This window comes from Mytilus trossulus, chromosome 2 (genome assembly GCF_036588685.1).
Source record: "Mytilus trossulus isolate FHL-02 chromosome 2, PNRI_Mtr1.1.1.hap1, whole genome shotgun sequence".
Taxonomy (NCBI): domain Eukaryota; kingdom Metazoa; phylum Mollusca; class Bivalvia; order Mytilida; family Mytilidae; genus Mytilus; species Mytilus trossulus.
In genome coordinates, this window is record NC_086374.1 from 7069404 (window position 1) to 7092616 (window position 23213).

A 23213-nucleotide genomic window follows, 5' to 3' on the forward strand; every position below is an offset into this window, starting at 1 on the left:
TGCAGGTGGCTATGTGTGCTATTTCTTTCCCCGGGAAGCGACTGCTAGTTCAATTCTAGTCCATACCTGTTATGACATAATGAAGTAGGAAAAACACCTTAAACGCGCACATAACATTGAAACTTTGAAAAAAAAATAGAATATCTACTTACCACAATACCTGACCCGACAGCTGCTTCATTGACAATATATTGAACACGTACATAGATATAGGAAGATGCGGTGTGAGTACAAATGAGACAACTCTCCATCCAAATATCAATTTTAAAAAAAGTAAACCATTATAGGTTAATGTACGGCCTCCAACATGTATACAATAAAAGGTAATGCATATTGTTGTCTGTTAAAAGGGCATTTTTCAATAAAAGTGTGAATTTCAGACCTATGAAAATTAGAAATATACTTGTCGAAATTTTTATTTATAGAGTTATTTTGAATACCTCTATTGTAGACCTGTTTGTTACTAAAAAGTGCAATCTTAAATACTCCTTAAAATGATTTCAGTCGGAAACCAGGTTGAAATAGAACAAAAGAATCGAAGCTCTTTGTTAGAGAAGTCGATAAATGTTTTCTGTATTGTTTACCATAGTGACAAAACTTTTAAAAGTTAATAGAAACAAACAAAATTGCAATTTTCTTCTCAATTACGAGGTGTTTTATTTTAAAAGCACCATTTGCATAAGTTTTCAATTTATATACTACATAGTTAAACAGAACAATAAGATATCAAGTCGACGACATGGGTATCTTTCAAGTATGATGAAGAAAATGCATAACCTCCGATTTTTTTTGAAAAAAAATACCACGGACGGAAAACATATCAATCTATTAGTTCAGTAATTTTCATGTCTGCCCTCTTATTATGTGACTGAAGAAAAAATTCCAAAAATGGGTAACATTTGTATCGAAAAGAGAAAATCGAGTGCACCTTTATATGTTAGGGCGTGTTTGAGTTGAATATTTTGTTTTAATATTGTACAAAGTAAAAATATTTCATACATCGTCTCGCTTCAGATTCTATCATTTTTATATATTAAAGCTACAGGTTAACTTTATAACACCAAAAATCACAGTACTAAAAGATGAAATATATGGGTCAAGTGAAATACCTATCTGATGAGTCACAAAAACAGAGAAGGTGTGTTCGAATAGCTATTGTTTTACTGAAAGTACTTGACGACAGTCTTTCAAGTTGGATGATGAAAATGCATATCTTCGAAAAATTCGATTTTTTTGTGTGTGATAACTAGGGTTTATTGTCTTCATACACTAAAAAAATATAGTCTGCCCTTCCACGAAATATTTAATTAGAATTTTTGTAAATATTTCTGAATTTTCGAAAATTCAACCTGACAACCGATCAGACAATAGTTTTAAGTTGAATCAATGCAGACAAGATTATTAACTGATGCTCATTAGCTAGTTGATACATTTGTCTTTTAAAATACAACTGACATATACGGATCGTAGTGGTGCAATCAAGGATTTGTATAGTTAGTAGATGAATTTATCGGTTTCCAAGAGCAAAATTGGTAGCGCGTCATCCCTACAATGGCTTCCATTTCTACGATTGTGAAAATGAACTGGCGTAATGGCGAAATAATTTTGACGAAAAAGACTCCTGACTGATATCATTTTCATAATGTATGTACTAATTCGCTGGGGACATTTGTCCAATACGAAACTGCTTTTAAACGCACATCTTATTGCATTTTAATGTCTCCTATAGACATTCCAGTTTGTTTTACTTTATAAACTAGAAAGATCTCATTTTTTCTAAATGTGAAAACCCTTTTTTATCGATAAATATTAGACAGTACTTCAAATATGAACGTACAACTTATCTTACGTAGTGGACAATTTCATGAGTGTCGAGTGGACAACACCGTTTGGATCGTAGTGGACAAAAAGTTTCGTAGTTGACATCAACCCTATACTAAGTTGATAACATACTGAAAATTACATGAAACTAACCCTTGTTATTTGTTTTGCACGAATAGAATTAAAAAACATAAAAATCTCCAATACTTATTTCGTAGGTGACCGTTTTGTAGTGGACATATTTACATGTTTTTTTTTCCCACAATCTCCATATATATTGCAATAGTAACAAGAATGATTATATTCATCAAAACACGTATTAAGCTGTACACTGCTTTTGTCTCATAATTTTAAAACCGGATACTGAAGTAGATTTGAATTGTTTCGAAGTGGACATTAACAAAATTACGGTATCACTTTGGTCTATTTGATGTGCTCTTTTTTGTCAACAATTAAAGTGACGTTATTTAAACATTATTTCTTTTGTAAGACCCTTGTGTTTATTTCTCTTGCAATGAGCATGAATGTTGAATAGGGCATCTAGGGAAATGCCAGGAATTCATAGCTTATTAGTCCCTCTAAAAAAAAGTATGTTTCTTTGCTTAAAAAATGTTAAATCTAATTCCATGTACTGACTGCACAAAAAATTACTTGTTAAGATCAAAAACATTTTTTTTAAAGTAGCTGGGACAAGAAATCACGGTTTCGTAAAAAAACGCCAATGAATCGAGAGATATATAAGTAAATTTGTCTTAAATCTTAACCTGTTAATTTCTTTATCCCCCCCCCCCCCCCCCCCCCCCCCCCCCCCCGTTAATACCATCAATTAACTGTACATTTGCATTTTGATACACACAATACCATTGAAATGCTGAAAGACACATTTAATTTTTCAGTTACTATTATCCGATAAAGAAATTACGATTATCAAACAAGAAAAATTCCATAGAATTACGATTATCATCCCGAATTTTTCAACGGCATTTTCATAGCGCTTAGACCATTCCAGTGCACCGTTACGATTCAAATATGACGTAATAGTATAGAAAAATCTTGCAGCTGAGTAATTAGTGACAAAAACATGCTACATTTGAGTAAAATGACTGTAAAGATTTTACCTATATCTGCCGTCGCCATATTGGGATAATCGTAATTGCAGTTACTATTATCTCTTTAATACCAGTGCTAAATGTAAACTTATCTACACAGAATAAAAAAAATGTATTAAACTATTATGTGTATTCATGTTCATCTAGTACTTCTTTAGTTTTGTTATCATGCCCGGCAGTGTTTGTCATCATTTATTTAAAATGTATGTTTGTTTAACTTATTATTGTTAATCATACTTATGCAGATGTGCAAACCTATCATCTGAGCAAAATCTAAACTACGGAAGAGAAACTAACAAGACTAAAAAATAATGAAGTCAATTCTCGAAAGAAATGTTAGAGAGTTTCCTCTGTATGATATGCACATAGACAAAGGTGAGCGAAACAGGGTATAGTTATGTATGGTATTATCATCCAGTCTGTCGTCACGAAGTCAAACATTACGGATTCAATCAGTAGAGGAGTTGGTATCTTTAAAGAAATGAAAATTTGGCGTCCATTCCCTCAAAAAATTGCATTGCATCTTTGAGAAATGTAAAATATGCCGCTTTTCTGAACAAAATTGTAATTGGACAAATGACAGTTTTTCTAAAAAACTTGAAGTGTGAAATTACTAGTATCGTACATAAAAAGCTAGCGTTAGCATTATCTGAAAAGTCTCATTAACGATAAAAAAAAAACGCTTTTGTAGTTAAAGGCATTGTTTACTTTTTTTCATCCGTTCAGACTGAATAGTCAATGATCAATTTAAAGATTTTATTGTTAAATACCAAAAAAGGAATTGGATAAAGATCGATAAAGGCTCAGTCAGTACAACTCCTTTCACAGTTACATGGACTGAAATAGTATTTGGATTACAAAACAAGGACAAAAATGCTGAATACACAGCCCTAGTAGAATCAGTTGAAGTTTTAACCGAATAATTTTTGTTAACGTATGAAAGGTCTATATCATCACCATCAAACCTCCCCGTTTCCTCTTTTTCATAAGATTTTTTACCAATACCTTTTAAAAACGTTCTTATGTCCGATGGGACAGTATATCTAATGGGAAAGGAATCTGATATGCTTTTCAGTATATAATTGATAAAAAAAGAACAATATACTGTATGACCTCCATCTTGTCTTCTTTCGGTCTTGTTCTTGTTAAACACAACTCATCTCATTCACTTAAATAAGAGCACGCAGCAAATAATAACAACAACACTCAAAGAGACTTAATCATAATGGACTTTGCCAAAGCCTTTGAAAAAGTCCCTCATTAAAGATTGCTCTATAAAAGAGGGGGGGGGAATAGCGGACTGTCAACGCCACGGCTAAAAAAGAAAAAGTTAAACAAAACTACACAATGAACAACATAGTAAAAATAAAGACTAAGCAACACGAACCCCGCCAAAAATTTGGGGTGAACTCATGTGCTCAGGAAGGTTAAGCAGATCCTGCTCCACATGTGGGGACCGTCGTGTTGCTTATGTTAGTGCAGACCTGTTAATCAGTCTAGCTCAGTAGGTCACATTCTTTGAAAGGGAACGGGATTGTAATAACGACATAATTAGTATATAAGGAACATATCACTATATATCATCTGTGAAACGGATATTCCGATTACGGTCAACCAACTTTTGATGGCGTCCGTAAACTTAACAAAAGGATGATTAAAACTTCGTCTTCTGGAACTCTTGATTCAATAGCTTCCTTGTAAGCAGCAACCCTCTACCAAGGGAACCATGATAGGAAATACAAGCCCGGGAATATCGTATCAGTTCTGAGATATATACTCCGTATGCAGGCGCTGCTGGAATGTTGCTAGATAGAAATGGAAAATTCACATTTGGAAGCTGAAATCATCTCTTTTGTCGCAAAGCTCGTTTTCAACCGACCCTCCTTGTAAATTTCTGGAATAAGACGACAAGATATGAGGCAGACTTAACTGTATCTGTATTATACTTTATCTCTAGTTCGGTAGGATAGATGCGTTCAACATACTCACCAAATTTTGAAATATTTAGTGAGAGAACGTCATTTATACAGCGGAAAGTAAAGATACCCTCGGGGAAATAAATCTCCACCAGCAGTTGCATCGACTAAGTGGTTGCAAATAATCTCATCATAGATACCAGGATTAATTTTTTTTAAATCCACGCCAGACGCTCGTTTCGTGTACAAAAGACTCATCAGTGACGCTCGAATCAAAAAAATATTATGAACATATCAATGATAACTCAAGTAAACAGAGAAGTGCTGACTACTGGGCTGGTGATACCCTCGGGCTACGGTGCTGCATGGCCAGGTTGGAGATAGATCTAGACGCACATGGACAAATAAATGTAAAATTTGGTTATGATATTATGAGCAGATGCACAAACCTGGTATGTCGTCCTCGTTCCTGGTGCAGAAGGGTTAATACATATTGTAAGATAACCGGCAAATTACCAGAAGAAATTAAGAAAAGAGCATATCAAGCCATTGTCAGACCCAATGTCGAATATGCAAGCAGTGCATGGGATCCATATCAAGAAAACCACATCAAACAGATAGAAATGGTGCAAAGAAGATCAGCACGTTTCATCAAACATCAATACAGCAGAGAACCTTAATCAGTTACGAGTCTACTGAAGGAGCTTAAACTACCATCATTAGAAATAAGACGGAAAATAAAAAGGCTTTGCTTATTTCACAAAGCTTTACATAAAAAGATAGCCATAAATTATGTAGAACAACAAGGCAGAACAACACGGCAATACCACCGAAGCAAATTTAGAAACCTTCAAACCTCAACAAACACCTACAAATACAGCTTCTTTCCACGTACCATCAAAGACTGGAATACTCTACCAATAAGACTGTTAAATATAGAAGATGCAGAGGCATTAAAGAACAGCCTCACAACTTATTTAACAGAGTAGTCAACGCAACAAACATTTGATTTTAATTTCACATGTAAATACGTTTTTAATGAGCACCATATTGAATGACCAAATTAGTACTTGCGTGATGGGTCTTAGACCCTTTGCATTTCAACGATATAGATGTAGAACCCGACTTCAAGAGACACCAAGGACAGTGCTGAAAAAAGAGAGACGAAAGATACCAGAGAGAGAGAGAGAGACAAACTCATAGATAGAAAATAAACTGACAACGCCATGGCTAAAACAAAAAAGACAAACAGACAAATAATAGTACAGAAGACACAATATGGAAAACTAAAGACTAAGTAACACGAACCCCACCAAAAGCTTGGGGTGATTTCAGGTGCTCCAGAAGAGTAAGCAGATCCTGCTTCACATGTGACACCCGTCGAATTGCTTATGTTATTACAAATCCTGTAAATAGTCTAGTTCTGTAGTTCACATTCGCGAAAAGGGAAAGGGTATTGTAGTTACGACATAAGGAACATATTCGATATCATTTGTGAAACGGTTATTCCATAACGGTCAACCAACTCGTGATGGCGTCCGTAAAATTTAACAAACGAAGGAATGATTTCAAATTCACCATTTTAAACTCTTGCTTTAATAGCTTCCTTGTGAGTAACAATCATCTATCAAGGAAATCCTTATAGGAAATACAAGTCCGGGAATATCGTATCAATAGGGAGATATATTATCCGTATGCAGACGCTGCTGGAATGTTTCTACATAGAAATGGAAAGTTCACAATTGGGAAGCTGATATAATCTCTTTTGTAGTAAAGGTTTTTTTTCTCAACCAACCCTCATTGTCAATTTCTAGACGTAAGTCAAAATATGAGGCAGACTTAGCTGTATCTGTAGTATCCTTTATCTCCATATGGGATAGATTCGTTCAACATAGTCACCAAATTTTGAATTATTTAGTGAGAGAACATCACCTTCAAAGCGGAACGTAAAGTTAAATTTAAGGATATTAAATAAAATTGAGAATGGAAATGGGGAATGTGTCAAAGAGACAACAACCCGACCAAAATAAAAAAAACACAACAGCAGAAGGTCACCAACAGGTCTTCAATGTAGCGAGAAATTCCCGCACCCGGAGGCGTCCTTCAGCTGGCCCCTAAACAAATATATACTAGTTCAGTGATAATGAACGCCATACTAATTTCCAAATTGTACACAAGAAACTAAAATTTAAATAATACAAGACTAACAAAGGCCAGAGGCTCCTGACTTGGGACAGGCGCAAAAATGCGGCGGGGTTAAACATGTTTGTGAGATCTCAACCCTCCCCCTATACCTCTAACCAGTGTAGAAAAGTAAAAGCATAACAATACGTACATTAAAATTCAGTTCAAGAGAAGTCCGAGTCTGATGTCAGAAGATGTAACCAAAGAAAATAAACAAAATGACAATAATACATAAATAACAACAGACTACTAGCAGTTAACTGACATGCCAGCTCCAGACTTCAATTAAACTGACTGAAAGATTATGATTTCATCATATGAACATCAGGCACAATCCTTCCCGTAAGGGGTTTAGTATCATACCATCATAACATATATGAGAAGAACATAACCCGTGTCATGCCAACAACTGTTTTTAGAATAAATGTGTTTAGTTCCGACGCAAAGACCTTATCAGTGACTCAATATTAACGCCAAAATATGCAATCTTTAATGACTTGACAACAGTATCGTAATTATATCCCTTCTTAATAAGTCTATTCAAAGGTTTTGTAAGTTTATGAGGTGAAAAACTACTTATCTTTCTTCTTAAGAAGATCCTGTATAAAGTCAGCCTCATAATAATAAAGAAACTTGAAATCGGCAAAAATAGTCTAGATATCAATCATGCCATCATCGCGCCTAATGCAGATAGGGGCGAATCCAGTCATTTGTAAAAGGGGGTCCTAACCAAGAACCAAAAGATGCCATAAAAATTGCAAAAAATCAGACATGTTTTTTTATAAAGCTAAATGTTGTTTTGTTACCACGTTTTCGAACTTGGCATGAGTCGATTGGCTAATCCGGAATACACTAATATATTCGTGAGCGCAAATCCAAAGTTCATTTAATCGCAATTTTGTATCTTAAAGACTATAATATCATAATATAAAACTGAAATAAATTTAAATTATAGATGATTTCCTGTTTTAGTGATTTTTAAAATGTACAGCTTCGACATTTTACTGCACTATTTTTTGCGTCACCTGTTCCTGTTAACGCACCGGCGAAGTTGTTAGGCACACCAAAATAGTGGTCTGCAAAAAGATGAAACTGCTAGTATTTTTGGCAATTTCCGTGGCAATTTTGAAATGCACAATTTGCAACGAAGAGGTTGCAAATGATGAAGGTATTTTTGTTTTATTTAACATAATTTTAGTCAATGACAAGTGAAATTCGACATTTTATAAATAATTTTTTTAACTGTGTCTCACTGTCTGTGACGTCTTTAGAACTGCGGAACCGTAGCTATTTGGAACTTTTGATCATTTTAAGATCCGCAATATGAACCGAGGCTTTGAGCTACGGATCCACAACTATGTCATGTAATGTCATGCCATGGTTTCATTATATTTAAGCTAACGACCAAAGTATACGTATTTGGCACCGTCATGATTTTATGCTCATAGTTCATAGTTAAATCATAAACTTGTAATTTAATACAAAGTAAATTATGAAGTGACAAATGAAGTTTTCAACTTTATGATCTCCGCAATAATACACCTTATCGCTATTTATCCGCCATTGCTGGATTTCACACAGGTTCCCGTAAAATGTTGACGTCATAAAACAAAATATCTGACGCCACAATTGAAAAGTGATTGTTGTTGACGTCAAAAGTTCAAGCGGCAGGGTCAGCCGGGAATAGCGATAAGGTGTATCCCGGTAGGTAGATTTTTATTATGCTGATATAGCAATGTGGTTAAAACTATTTACATAACTATACTAGGTTAACTGTTCTATATTGTACAGAACAGTAGGTGTCAACTGTTCTCTAAAAATATTTAGAGTGGAAGAAAGTTCTTCTTTACTCCTTCATACTTTTAACTTCATTTCACATTTGAGACTGATAAAATAAAGTTTTTTATATATTGTACATATAAATTATATCAATACTTTTAAATTGAAGATGAAATAGATACTACTGTCCAAGAAGAAGACGATGTTTTAGTTCTTACCAATGACAACTTTGATACCACTATAAGTTCAAATGGTATAATATTGGTGGAGTTTTATGCTCCTTGGTAAGTTGAAATAGTTATTTAAAGCATAGGTAATTTACATAAAATAAGACTTTCAAATGGCCTTATAAGTGATCATAGTTTTCTCCCTAAAATACATTTATAACAGGCAGGCGTATAATCATGATAATAAATTAAATGCCACTTAATTGTAAGAATTGCCTTGCCAGTTAAAACGACTTTAATACAGTACGTTTACTTTAGCAAAGTTAAATAATATGCTGTCAGTGTGGACTGATTAATATTCTTGAATACCATTTTTTTAAATTTATTTCATCGGTAGGGGTATACAAATGTACCACACAATTAAAACCTGACATTTTTTTTTATAGATATAGATTAGACTGTTGGTTTTCCTGTTTGAATGGTTTAAACTGGTAATTTTGGGGCCCTTTATTATGTTTATAGCTTGTTGTTTGGTGTGAACCAAGGCTCCTCGTTGAAGGCCATACATTGACCTATAATGGTTTACTTTTATAAATTGTTATTTGGATGGAGAGTTGTCTCATTGGCACTCGCACCACATCTTCCTTTATCTTTAAACCTTTTGTTACTTCTAATAGAGCAAATGATTTAAGCTCACATTTTTTAGCTCACCTGGCCCGAAGGGCCAAGTGAGCTTTTCCCATCACTTGGCGTCCGGCGTCCGTCGTCGTCGTCCGTCGTCGTCCGTCGTCGTTAGCTTTTAGAAAAATCTTCTCCTCTGAAACTACTGGGCCAAATTAAACCAAACTTGGCCACAATCATAATTGGAGTATCTAGTTTAAAAAATGTGTGGCGTGACCCGGTCAACAAACCAAGATGGCCGCCACGGCTAAAAATAGAACATAGGGGTAAAATGCAGTTTTTGGCTTATAACTCAAAAACCAAAGCATTTAGAGCAAATCTGACATGGGGTTTAGTTGTTTATCAGGTCAAGATCTATCTGCCCTGAAATTTTCAGACGAATCAGACAACCCTTTGTTGGGTTGCTGCCCCTGAATTGGTAATTTTAAGGAAATTTTGCTGTTTTTGGTTATTATCTTGAATATTATTATAGATAGAGATAAACTGTAAACAGCAATAATGTTCATCAAAGTAAGAATAACAAATAAGTCAACATGACCGAAATGGTCATTTGACCCCTTTAGGAGTTATTGCCCTTTATAGTCAATTTTTTACCATTTTTCGTAAATCTAAGTTATCTTTTACAAAAATCTTCTCCTCTGAAACTTTTGGGCCAAATTAATCCAAACTTGGCCACAATCATTATTAGGGTATCTAGTTTAAAAAATGTGTGGCGTGAATCGGTCAACCAACCAAGATGGCCGCCATGGCTAAAAATAGAACATAGGGGTAAAATGCAGTTTTTGGCTTATAACTCAAAAACCAAAACATTTAGAGCAAATCTGACAGGGGTTTAATTGTTAATCAGGTCAAGATCTATCTGCCCTGATATTTTCAGACGAATCGGACAACCCTTTGTTGGGTTGCTGCTCCTGAATTGGTAATTTTAAGGAAATTTTGCTGTTTTTTGTTATTATCTTGAATATTATTATAGATAGAGATAAACTGTAAACATCAATAATGTTCAGCAAAGTAGGATTGACAAATAAGTCAACATAACCAAAATGGTCAATTGACCCCCTAAGGAGTAATTGTCCTTTATAGTCAATTTTTAACACTTTTCATAAAATTGGTAAATTTTTATTAACATTTTCCACTGAAACTACTGGGCCAAGTTCATTATAGATAGAGATAATTGTAAGCAGCAAGACAGTTTATTACAGTAAGATTTACAAACACATCACCATCACCAAAACACAATTTTGTCATGAATCCATCTGCTTCCTTTGTTTTATATTCACATAAACCAAGGTGAGCGACACAGGCTCTTAAGAGCCTCTAGTTAGTATCCTGATCAAAGCCAGCAAAGTATTCTCAATGCAAATAAATTACCAATGAAAATAATCAATCCTTAGTAGTATATTTTTTCAAAATAAGACGGAACCATTGTTACTAAGATTTAGAGTTTTTTGTCACAAGTTGCAACTCATTTACTTTTTAATATTTATCATGTTCACTGGGGTAAAACTGATATCCGTAACTGCAGTTACGTATATCCCAAGATGGCAGACGATGTTTCAGGTAAATATTTCTTTTGTCGATTTTGCAATAAATATGCATCATTCTTCGGTATTTCCTGTCTTTTTTAATGTATTACTAAATTTGAAACGGGAATATTGACGTGTTTTGTCATAGTTAAGCCGCCTAAGAAAGAAATCAGCAATCCAAAAAAACACAACGATAAGGGTAACTGATAAAAATTTATTGACGTTGATATGCGTAACTGGAAATATTGATATCCGTAACTGATTATTTTCTAAACAATTATCATTCTCGTTTGAAATTAAATAATAGTCTCATAATTATTTTTATCAGTATCAAATATATTTAGAACAAACTTTTGAAAATATATATATGAGAAAGTTGAGTATTGAAATACTGAAATGTGTATGTTATTGTATTTGCCGGATGAAAATTTTTGAATGTTTTAACATATTACAGGTGTGGACATTGTAAATCTTTGGCTCCAGAGTATGCCAAAGCTGCCAAGGCTTTAAAGGAAAGTGATCCACCTGTAGCATTGGGTAAAGTAGATGCTACTGAACACAAGGAGTTGGGTCAAAGGTAAATGGTATTGTCTAATTAATTCAAGATTATAACTATAATTTATGTTACACTTTTATCTTCATTAACACTGGACTGATTTGATTTATTTTTGTGGATAAATCCTTTTCTCAGTCAAAATACTTTGATGTTATAGCCAAGATGTTTAACTGAAAAAAACATTTTACTTTAATAACAATGGTAACACTAAGAAATATTTGGTTCATTTTAATGGTTACTTGTGTTTATACCTAAATGTTGAGGGGTTAAATATTTATAGAAACCTAAGATCAGACCTGTATAAAAATGGCTGATATATTTTACTTCATATAGTGCATTTCAATTGTGTACATGCAATTCATTTTGTATTAAAAAAGAAGTGAAGACATAAGAGTTATTGTGAACTCTAAGTGATTATTCTAATACTTGTGAAAACACTATTTTCCATCAATTCATAGAATATGGTATTAATGATTTATTTTTACTTCTCATGAAGTTATTCAAGTCCTGCAGACTAATTAACTTGTTTTCTTTAGATCTATTTATATATATATATATATATACTTTCTTAGTATGCAGCATTGCAAGAATGACACTGTTGAGTATAATTACAGATAAAGCAGTTTATGGATCAACACTCATATCTAATCACATTCCATTTCTACATTCTATTTATAGAAAGCCTTATTAAAAATGTTATTTTTACAGATTTGAAGTAAGTGGTTATCCAACATTGAAGTTTTTTAAGAATGGTGAACCCTATGATTATGAAGGACCAAGAGAAAGTGAAGGTAGCTATATGTTCAATATAGTAACTTTTTTTTACATTAGTGTTGTCAAATTGAGAATATCTACATTGTACTACTCAGATAATCTTTCAGAGTTTAAAAAAAATGTAACCAAACTGACTCAGGTGTCAATGGATGTCAAACAACTAACATCTAACATCTAATAAAGATATATATATATATATATATCAATCATATATAATTAAATATCTTTCAATACTGCATAATTATTTTTTCTGGCCATTGTTATTACTCATGTTACTGTTAATGCAGTCTTTTTATCTATCTCTGTTTTGACTTCAAAACATATTTTATAATAGAAATATATATAAAACACTGTATCTCTATTGCATTTATTTATGTGGCATTTTTGACCCTCACTCACATCATATGACTATCATAAAACAAGTGGATTTAAAAAAAGTACTCTTTTATCTGTGGATATGGATATTTTTACAATGCATTGTTGAATTATCATTGATATGGTTATATTTATAAATTTACTGTTCACAAACTTTTGAATTTTTTAAATACCTAGGCTTTTATACCTCAGGCATAGATTAACATATCTGTATTTGGCAAAACTTTTAGGAATTTTAGTCCTCAATGCTATTCAACTACGTACTTTATTTGACCTTTTTAACTTTTTTTGATTCGAGCGTCACTGATGAGTCTTTTGTAGACGAAAAGTGTGTCTGGTGTATATACAAAATTTAGTCCAGGTATCTATGATGAGTTTATTTGTTCATAATTATAAATGATGAGGTAGAAGAAATAGTTTTAGAATTCTCATTGATATGTAATTTCAGGAATCATTGCTTTCATGAAGGAGAGGGCCTCCCCAGACTGGAAACCTCCACCTGCAGCTGTTGTACAACTCAAGACAGATAATTTTGATGAATTTATTAATAACCAAGATATTGCTCTGGTAGAGTTTTATGCCCCATGGTATGTTCTTTTTATATATATAATATTCAATTATAATCAAATATTGAAAATCACAAACTGTTATCAGACAAGAAAAAAATTGACACAATTTATTTGGCAATAAAGGAATTCTACCTACAAAAAAGCATATTTTCATTAATTAATTACATCATTCACAGTGTATGCAGTATCCTTGCATTAAACTTTTTCTCAACTTGTTTACCTTATTCCTTGATCACTGAAAGTTTTTTTTTCAATAAACCCCCAATTTGAGGATGGATATAGCATAGAAATAGAAATAGAAAATTGTTAGTTTAGGAAACATTTTTGAGAACCAAGAGAAGTTGTACGAAACACATTGATTATTGATAGGACAAATATCCAATTAACTAGGACAGTAATTTTGTAGGTGTGGACATTGTAAAACTCTTGCTCCAAAATATGAAAAAGCAGCTCAAATACTGAAGAACCACGACCCACCTATACCTTTAGTAAAGGTTGATGCTACTGTTGATAGTGAACTTGCCAGCAGATATGGCGTTTCAGGGTATCCTACATTGAAAATATTCCGTAAAGGTCGTGATTCTGAGTACAAAGGACCAAGGGATGAAGGTTTGTACCTTAGAAATGGAATGTTTGACACCTGTCCATACGGTAGTTTTCAAACTAGAATAGCGAAATTTAATAAAATTCCTAAAAAGATTCATGAAATCTTAAATATCCCTGACTTATGAGATAGGAAAATTGTTTCTTTGTTTTAACCTGAACATTTCTTTTTATTCCTTAGACCAAAATAAGCAAATAATCACATTGGTGTTCTGTTTACTGTGGATTCATTTATTTTCGTGGGTACCAATTTTCGTGGATTGTGAAAATCTTGCATATTCGTGGATATAAGATTTCGTGGTTTTTCCAAAGTCTGCATACATTCCCTTAGAAATTATATAATTCGTTGATCATTTAAGTTTGTGATTCCCCTGTCCCCAGGAAATCCACGAAAATTGGTATCCAAAGAAAATTAATGAATCCACAGTATACGAACAATTGTATAATGCATTTTACCCGATTGTATTATATTTGTTCTTTTGATTTTTTCAGGAATAGTTAATTACATGATTAAACAAACAGAAGAGGCATCAAGGGTATTCCTAAGATTGAAACAAGTACAGGATTATATGAAAAAGGATAAATTAACAGTGATTGGATTTTTTGAAAGTGTAGAAGACAAGAGAGTCGACATTCTAGTGGATGTGGGTAAGTATCTTTTTCAAATCTACAGCATTCCACAAAAAGTTTCAAAAGCTTGCAACATTTTTTTTGGATAATATTTTGTATACAGAAAAGTATTATGGGGTTTTAAATCTTTATTCTTTGTTTTGTATTGAACATTTTTTTTTACCAAATAACAAGACTGAAAAGTTCTTGTTGCATTCCTGTGCCATAAAAATAATTTTCTACACAACAAATTATCTTTCTTTGAGAGACCTTTTTATTAGGGGTGGTTTTACAAAAACATTGGGCCAAGAGAGCAACTTGAATTGGCATCTTTCTGTGGTTGTGAAACAATATCTTTTATATTTTTCTTTAACATTTATGTTAAAGTGTATTTTGCTAAAAGTTCTTCAATGGAACCATTTTAAAATTTCATGGCACTTCTATGTGGATAAGATAGTTTTTGCTAGAACTTTAAAAACTGCAATCAACTAGACAGTTTTATAAAAAAAAAATTATGTGCTCATACTGTTTCCATATATTTATACAAACTGAGACGTAAACCTGTGTACGTGTGATTTATCTTTACATTTGATTATTTCTCCCCTCTAGCAAACCAAGCAAGAGAACTTTTCAGATTTGCACATACCTTTAACAAGGACATATGGAAACATTATGGTATAAACAAACCATCAATTGTCATCTTTGTGGCTGAAAGATTCCAGACAAAATATGAACCTAAACGACATGTTTTAGATAAAGTAAGTATTTATTTGTAATCCATATTAATTATGTGAAAGTTTAATGTTCATTTATTGATTTTGAAATATTAAATGATGAATGTTTATAATATAATAGCTTATGTTTATAATAAACAAAAAAGTTATTTATAAATTCTTTTGAATTTAAGAAAAAATAAGTTTGAAATAATGTTGCATGTTGATAAGGGGAAGGATGACTTAGTACAATTATTAGTGGAGTTAATAAATGGTATGAACAAATTTTATTTTTGATTGTTTGGAATAAGTTAAAATAGGATATTTATATTGCCTACTGCTTCTAATTTCTACTTTTGTTATAACTTTTTTTGTTACTTAACAATGAATTTAGTGTGTATTTTTCCATAAGTAAATATACTAAATAAAATTTAAAACAAAGATATTGGAGTAGAAAGAATTATTTCAAATATATGTGGTTTTAAAAATGAGGGAATCATTTGCATAAACATCATAAATCAAAGGATAAACAATAGAGTATCAACTAAAAATAAATGAGCTTAATAAAAGGAAGAGTTCATTTCAAATTACATTAAAATGTTTTATTAATAGGAAGATTTCACTGAAGAAGAATTGAAGACATTTATTGAGAAGAATGCCTTCCCATTGGTTGGTGAATATGACCATGACACGGAGCCTCGTTACAGAGAACAAAGACCTCTATGTTTAGTGTTTTATACTGTAGATTGGTCCTTTGATCACAGAGATGGTAAGATTATAACATGGAGTCCTACTAAAGTTAAACTATTATCTGACTGTTTATCAAATAAGACTGAAGTCACAGAAGATAAGGTTCACTTTTGGGAAAACATGATCTTGAATTTCAATTTTTTGATAAAATATCGAAACAGCCATAGTTTATTTATTGAATGGCTATATTTCTCAAGCCTTAATGATATGTACAGCAAAATCTTAACAATATTGTGCTATAGGGCATTCTTGAAATAGCAAATCTTAACAATACTGTGGTATAGGGCATTCTTGAAATAGCAAATCTTAACAATATTGTGCTATAGGGCATTCTTGAAATAGCAATGTTTCTCGTCTAATGAAAATTGATGCCAATGATAATAAGTGACCCCACAGAAGACAAATAATAGTTGAACTCTTTATCTACTGCTTATCAAATGCAACAATAGTCTTGATAGTTTGAATTCTTATCTGACTTATCCACAGAATAGTCACATACAGGTAATTGTTAAATTCTGCAAAACTTGAATTATGAAATATTCATCTATAATCAGATCAAGAATAAAAATGACAGAATGCCTTAATTCCTATATTAATTGATATTTTTAAAAATCTGAATGTACTGATACTGAAATAAACTTTATTTCAATAATACAAGATTTGTTTATTTTTTTTAGGAACAAATTTGTGGAGAACAAAGATTGCCAAGATTGCTAAAGATTTTGATAACATCACATTTGCTATCGCTGATGAAGAGAACTTTAAGAACATGTTGGAAGAGTTTGGTTTAGGGGATTCCCCTGAGGAGATCAACATTGGTTGTCATTCAATGGACGGTAAACGTTACCCCATGGAACCTATGGAGGAGTTTGACAGTGAGGAAATACAAGAATTCTTACAAAAGTTTATGAAAGGTTTGTACTTTATCATTATATGCACAACGCTTAACAGGATTAAAGTTAATTGTTCTGAGAAGTATTTATTTTCAAACATATGTCAAATAGAAAGAAAAAAAATGACTATCCAAAAATACGTTTTTATAAAAAAAAAATTTCATGTTTAAATATAACTCATTGAATTTTGAAATTGCTTCAAAAAATATTTGTTTTTAAGATTCTTTCCCTTTAATTGAGGAAAACTTGTTTAAGTGAAAAACAAATCTTGTTGTTTCAGGAAAATTGAAGCCATACATCAAATCTCAGGCTATTCCAAAGAGACAATCAGGACATGTTAAAGTGGTTGTAGGTAAAAACTTTGAGTCTGTGGTTCTGGACAAAACTAAAGATGTTTTGATTGAGTTTTACGCACCATGGTGTGGACATTGTAAACAAATTGAACCAATATATAACAACTTGGCTAAAAAGTTGAAGAATGAGAAAAACTTAGTGATTGCCAAGATGGATGCTACAGCAAATGATTCTCCTGACCCATTTACAGCAGAGGGATTCCCTACTATTTACTTTGCACCAGCAAATAAAAAATCTGAACCCATGAAATTTGAAGGGGACAGAACAGTTGAAGGATTTGAAAAGTTTTTGAAGGAACATTCTGCAGTTTCCTTTAAGTCCAAGGATGAATTATAGTCATAGCTGTGAAATTTTACTTAATATGTCAGGTTAAAATATTTTATAGATGTGCCTTGACATATGATAGAACTTTTCAGGATTAAGTCAGCTTAATTTTTACAATTGAATGACCTACAAGTATTTAAGGGGGTAGACCTTAAGCATTTACCTGAAACAGATTAGAAATAATCTATGTAACCTAGAAGCTTAGAATATATTTATGAAAATGGTTAACACAAACGTACTGATGATTTTAAGAGTTATTTCCCTTTACCGAGGTCTACCTCCTTAAGGTAGCACAATACAAAGATTTTATAACTCCAACTCCCAAGTTTTAAAATGCTGCAACTTTCTTAATAATGCTTGAAAATTTATAAAAGTGGTAGTTTTGGATAGCTAACAGATTACTCTTTCCAATTAATGCAATGTTAGTATTATGCAACAATTATGTAACCAATAATAATGTTAATTGTGTCCAAAATATTTTTCACCAAATTTTCACTTTCAAATGAATTTAGCTTCTGCATAGATATCCCTAGAGGATTGATTTTATTATATGTTGTTCCTATGGCCATTATGTAAAAAAGGGTGTCTCAGATTTCAGATAGAATGTATAGAACAAATTTTACACCTAATTAAACATTATCTTCTTTTATGTGGTTAGGATGTTTACACTAATTAAAGATTTATGAGAGAATGGAATACCATAGAGACAATCTGAGACATCCTTTTGAAGCCCATGATGTGTTGATTAAGATTTCGTTAAAATTTTCTGTATAGTTAAAGAGATGATAGAGCTAAATTCATTCAAGTGAACTTGCCCAGATTTTGCCACTAATTACATAATAATTGATTACATAATGATTACATAATAAAAGTATTGCATTCATTTAAAAGATCAATCTTTTATCTATCAATATATACCTATTTTATTATTTTCTATGCATTCATAAGAAAGTTACAGCATTTCAAAGGTTAGTGATTGGAAGTAAAAAAATCTTTGTATTGTTCTACCTTAAGAAACAGTAAATACATTTTAGGCAATATAGGTTAAAACTAGTCATGAATTTTTCTAAATTTAAAAAAATAAAAGTTGTCACATACTACTCTAGGCCAGTTGATGCAATCTTGTCAGCAGAAGCAAAATTTATTCTGTATTTAGAAGCCTATAGGATGTTTTACTCTAATATATATCCTCAGATATTTATTTTGTATTATTACATTGTAAAGAGTGGAGGCACATGTAAAATAAACATTTGCAACCTGCTGATATGTTAACCTACCTTGATGTTTATTTTTGAAATAGATGTCGTTTACTTAATCTACAGCATTTTTTTTATGCTCCATTTGTTATAGTTTTTCATGCAGCTTTATCTGTAGTACAGGTTGTTGTTCTAATTTTATTTCTTACTGGTCAATGTTGGCTGCAGTTGAGTACAGGAAGAAATTTAATTCTTCAGAGAAGTACATTCAATCTATTGTTATGACTTATTGATGCAAGTGCCATGGATTATTTTTTTAACATTATAGTATCGTCATACCATTTTCATGAACATGATAAGTATGAACACACTGAATATTGTTGTTAGATGTATCCTTTCTTTGAACCGTCTACATTGATGTATGTTTTGTGTTGTTTTTGACTTTGTTATTACTTGTTTTGTTTTGGTTTTAGGTGCTCATTTAATTTGAAATGGCTCACATTTCTTTCAAAATTTTATTTTTAATCTTAGTGATTTGAAATAATTTAAGTTAATTGATAATCTACTGAAATGAATATTGCATTGATAATTAAATATTTTATTACATGTCCAAGAATATTACTTTATTTTTCAAATATATTATTCAAATTGATATTTCTGATTGTGGAATTCTCTGATAACAGAATTTATGGTTCCTTTGCATTCCAAAGAGGTGTCATGAGAAAAATGGGAGGGTTAAATATTTAATTTAAGTTTGCACAGTTTATGAAAACCAGAGTTCAGATTTAAAAACCAGATGATCAGTATAACCTCTGAACTATTGATAATTAATTATGATGAGGACGTCTTTATACCAAATAATGTTTTGATACTTTTACATTTCTATATATTGAAGCCTACGCCTTAATGGAAGTACTTTTTGTGACCATGGGAATCCATTAATGTTTACATTTTACATTTCACATAGTGTTTTTCTATAGGTTGTTTGATGCATACATGTTATAAACATTTATGAAATTTATATGATTATAATGAGTAGTATATATGAGAAACTTTGATTGGTGTATGGTAGTGTTTAAATATATATTTTTTCACATTAAAATTTGTTTGTTATATCTTATGCACAATTAATGAGAAAGTATATCAACATCCTGACTGTAGATGATCAAAACTCTTACAAATATACAAAAAGCCAGTCAACTCTGCTCATGTTAGTACAAACCTGGTAATAAGTCATAATTCTGTAGTTTACTTTCGTGAAAAGGGGACTGGGTTGTTGTTAAGACTTGAGGAACATGTCACCCATCATCTGTAAAATGGATATTCCATAACATTCAACCAACTCATAATGCCATCCAGAAAAAAATATGAAGGAATAATTTCAACTTTTTTGAGCAGCAACCCTCTATGAAGGAAATCATGATAGAAAATACTGTTATGTCATTCCATATTAAACTCAAGTTGTGTTTAACGATTATAAAGGCTCATATTTGGAACACTTGTCACTACATTTTAACATTTAAAATAAGCACACAAAAGATACTGCTTTTATCTTAAGTTCATTATATTCAAGAAACACACATGTTTTGTCTACACAACTGACTGACTGATTGAATTTTGTTTGAATAACCTCCAGTGGTAATTGTTTCAATGACATTCAAACCAAGACAACCTATCTGAATAAACTGTTCTAGATCTGTGTACTCATTAAAGGTACATAAAAGAACATACTATTAAATCAGTACTTAACTAGATAACAAATGCAAAACTTTATGGATCAAAAATTCTAGTAGTTGCATAAAGCCAGCTTGAAACCATTAACTGACTGCTATGATCAGGTTCTGTCCTTACATCTACTAGTAATATCTGTTGCTGTAAATATATCGAAGATTTATAGTCAGTATGGTGTAAACTACAAAATAAGCAACTGGACAAAGATGAAACCACGGAGTAAAAACAACAAAACGTTTTTGTTTTATACCGAAAACCGAAAATAAGCCAGATACTAGTAGTATCAGGACAAGTCAACAATAGGCTAAGAAATGTTTCATCAAGTCTGAGATGAACTTGGGTCAAACATTGAAACTAATATTACCATTATAACAGGTCTATAAGGGATTGGAAAAAAAACATGAAAATTGTGTCAATTGTGTAGAGTAGAAAGCTGATGCATCAGGGGTATGCCAAAGAACGTCTCGTTCTTTTTCTAAAAAAAAGTTCATCGGGAGGTAGCAAGACTTTGTTGATAAGTATCCGTATCAACTTAACAAATAATACACAATGGTCTTGAAGTATAGATTCTGGTACTGATGTTGTTTATCATCTTCATAACGTGTTATAGTATTCTTTTATTTTCCTTTGTGGATATTACTGTTTTTGTTCGGTTTTTTTTGTGGTGTTCATTTGACGTGGCTAGTGCTTGTACATCCTGTCATTGTTTTATTATGCTGTGGTAAATTTTTTGAATTCTTGTCTTTCGTTTTTACTGATGTGCTTTGTCACGGTGCTTTTTTGTTTTGCTTTGTCACATGACGTGCCTCTGTACTTATAAAAATTCCGTGTAAATGTTTGTATTCCTGTCTTTCGGTTTTGCTAATGTGCTTTTTCTTTATGACTTTTTTGTGTTTTTTTGTAACATATTTGTTTGTTTTTATAGTGATTAAGATTCTTGATGTACCTGTATCTTTGAAATGTTTACCTATTATATCTGTTTTGTTCACACATAGTATTTATACGACTGCCACACAAGTGAGAGGTTTAGCTAGCTATTAAACCAGTTTTAATCCACCATTTACTGCATGAGTTATTGCCTGTAGCAGGTCAGGAATATGCCAGTTGTTATCAATTCGTTTGATGTGGTTGAGCTGTTGATTTTGACATTTGATTACGGACATTCCGTTTTGAATTTTCCTAGGAGTTTGTTTTTGTTTTTGTTAAACACTGGTTTACAATGAATGCATTACTGTGACATTGTTAAGCTTGAACACAATGATTGAAGGCAATTAAAGAAGGAGAATTGTATGGAAGGAAACCCCGACATCACTTAATTTTTCTCAGATCATAACTAAGATGTACTACTGTGTCATTTATTAAAATGGTATTGATATGACGCAAATATTCTCGTCTTTCGTTTACTGATTTGACCAACAAATGCAATGATAATTGTACACACTGACCATGTTTCTGATAGAGACACATCTGCAAATTTAATTACAACTACTTATGAATGATAAAAGGCAACAAAATTGCACAGCATACTTTTTAATATTTTTTTTATTTTTATTGTATAAACAATACACAGGCATATAATTTAAAAAGAACATTGATATACCTAGCAAAGCATTAAAGTACAGATGAAGACAATATATTACCCTTCTGTTTTACCAATGATACAAGTAGAAAGGAACGGGTAAAAAAACATGCAAAAATAAAACTTTTCTTTTCACATTTGTGCAAAGAAAGTTCGAACGATAATGATTTAATCCCAAATGATGGTTTTTGCGTAGATGTGAGAGAAAAAAAGCCGGAATGTATGCCGAACCATATTATCTATATATTTAAAAAAATTTATGTAGTAAAAGTAAATTCATTACTGTGAGGCATAACTCTTGGAAGGGACAATTATTTAAAAGCTACGAAAACCATTCAGAAATTGAACTCCAGAAAAAAATTGATACTGAGAAGTAAGAATAAGTTAATAAAGTCTTCCAAGGTTAAAGAAACCCTGCTGAAAATTGGGCCTAATTTGTACTTGCTGTTACATGTTTTTTTTTTTTTAAATTTCATTTACCAAAAAAAAAAAACTCATCCACAAAGACAGTCGTGTTAAAACTTTTTTTATTTACTTCCTTTTAATTTAAAAAAAAGTTAAATTATACCTCAAAGACACTATCAAGTTTGCTCAACTTCAAATTTCCGAGTTTTGTTAAAAAAAAAAGGGCAATCAAAGATTAAAAAATTAAATAAACATGACATCACGTTGCAAATGTAAGGATAATCTCAGACACGTATAGAAGATATAAATAGACGAATAATGGTACACACTATACATAATTTAAAATGAAAAAAATAATGTAATTTGAAACTGAGGAAAACTCTGATGTCCAGTAGGAACAAGTAACTCCTGCTCCACTTATGACATCTGTCCTAAACTTTTTAACGAGCGAGTGTTACCAGTACATGGAATCCATGATACATGTATGGTTACAATATAAATACAAAGTAAGAACGGAAGTCGGACAATTGTATATTTTTAATACATGTTTTTTTATTTCCGTGGCGGTTAACTTATTCAAAATGACTACAATGCCTATA

At 31.9% G+C, this 23213-nt stretch overlaps 1 protein-coding gene across 1 annotated transcript; it reads left to right on the forward strand.

Moving 5' to 3' along the window:
• The first annotated feature begins 8043 nt into the window (after positions 1-8043).
• Positions 8044-20001, forward strand: LOC134706394 (protein disulfide-isomerase A4-like). Its single transcript, XM_063565299.1, has 11 exons — positions 8044-8198; positions 8979-9093; positions 11638-11760; positions 12448-12530; positions 13337-13475; positions 13864-14066; positions 14553-14708; positions 15279-15427; positions 15995-16151; positions 16810-17046; positions 17306-20001. Exons 1-11 carry the CDS (start codon positions 8117-8119, stop codon positions 17713-17715), a joined length of 1854 nt encoding a protein of 617 aa, XP_063421369.1. The 5' UTR covers positions 8044-8116; the 3' UTR covers positions 17716-20001.
• Positions 20002-23213: the final 3212 nt, after the last annotated feature.

Bases quoted from the DNA above. Each gene is read 5' to 3' on its own strand.
- LOC134706394 (XM_063565299.1), top strand. From the start codon at position 8,117: ATGAAACTGCTAGTATTTTTGGCAATTTCCGTGGCAATTTTGAAATGC. The intron at 15,428-15,994 runs GTAAGTATTTAT...TTTTATTAATAG, and splicing joins AACGACATGTTTTAGATAAA to GAAGATTTCACTGAAGAAGA. The intron at 17,047-17,305 runs GTTTGTACTTTA...TTGTTGTTTCAG, and splicing joins CTTACAAAAGTTTATGAAAG to GAAAATTGAAGCCATACATC.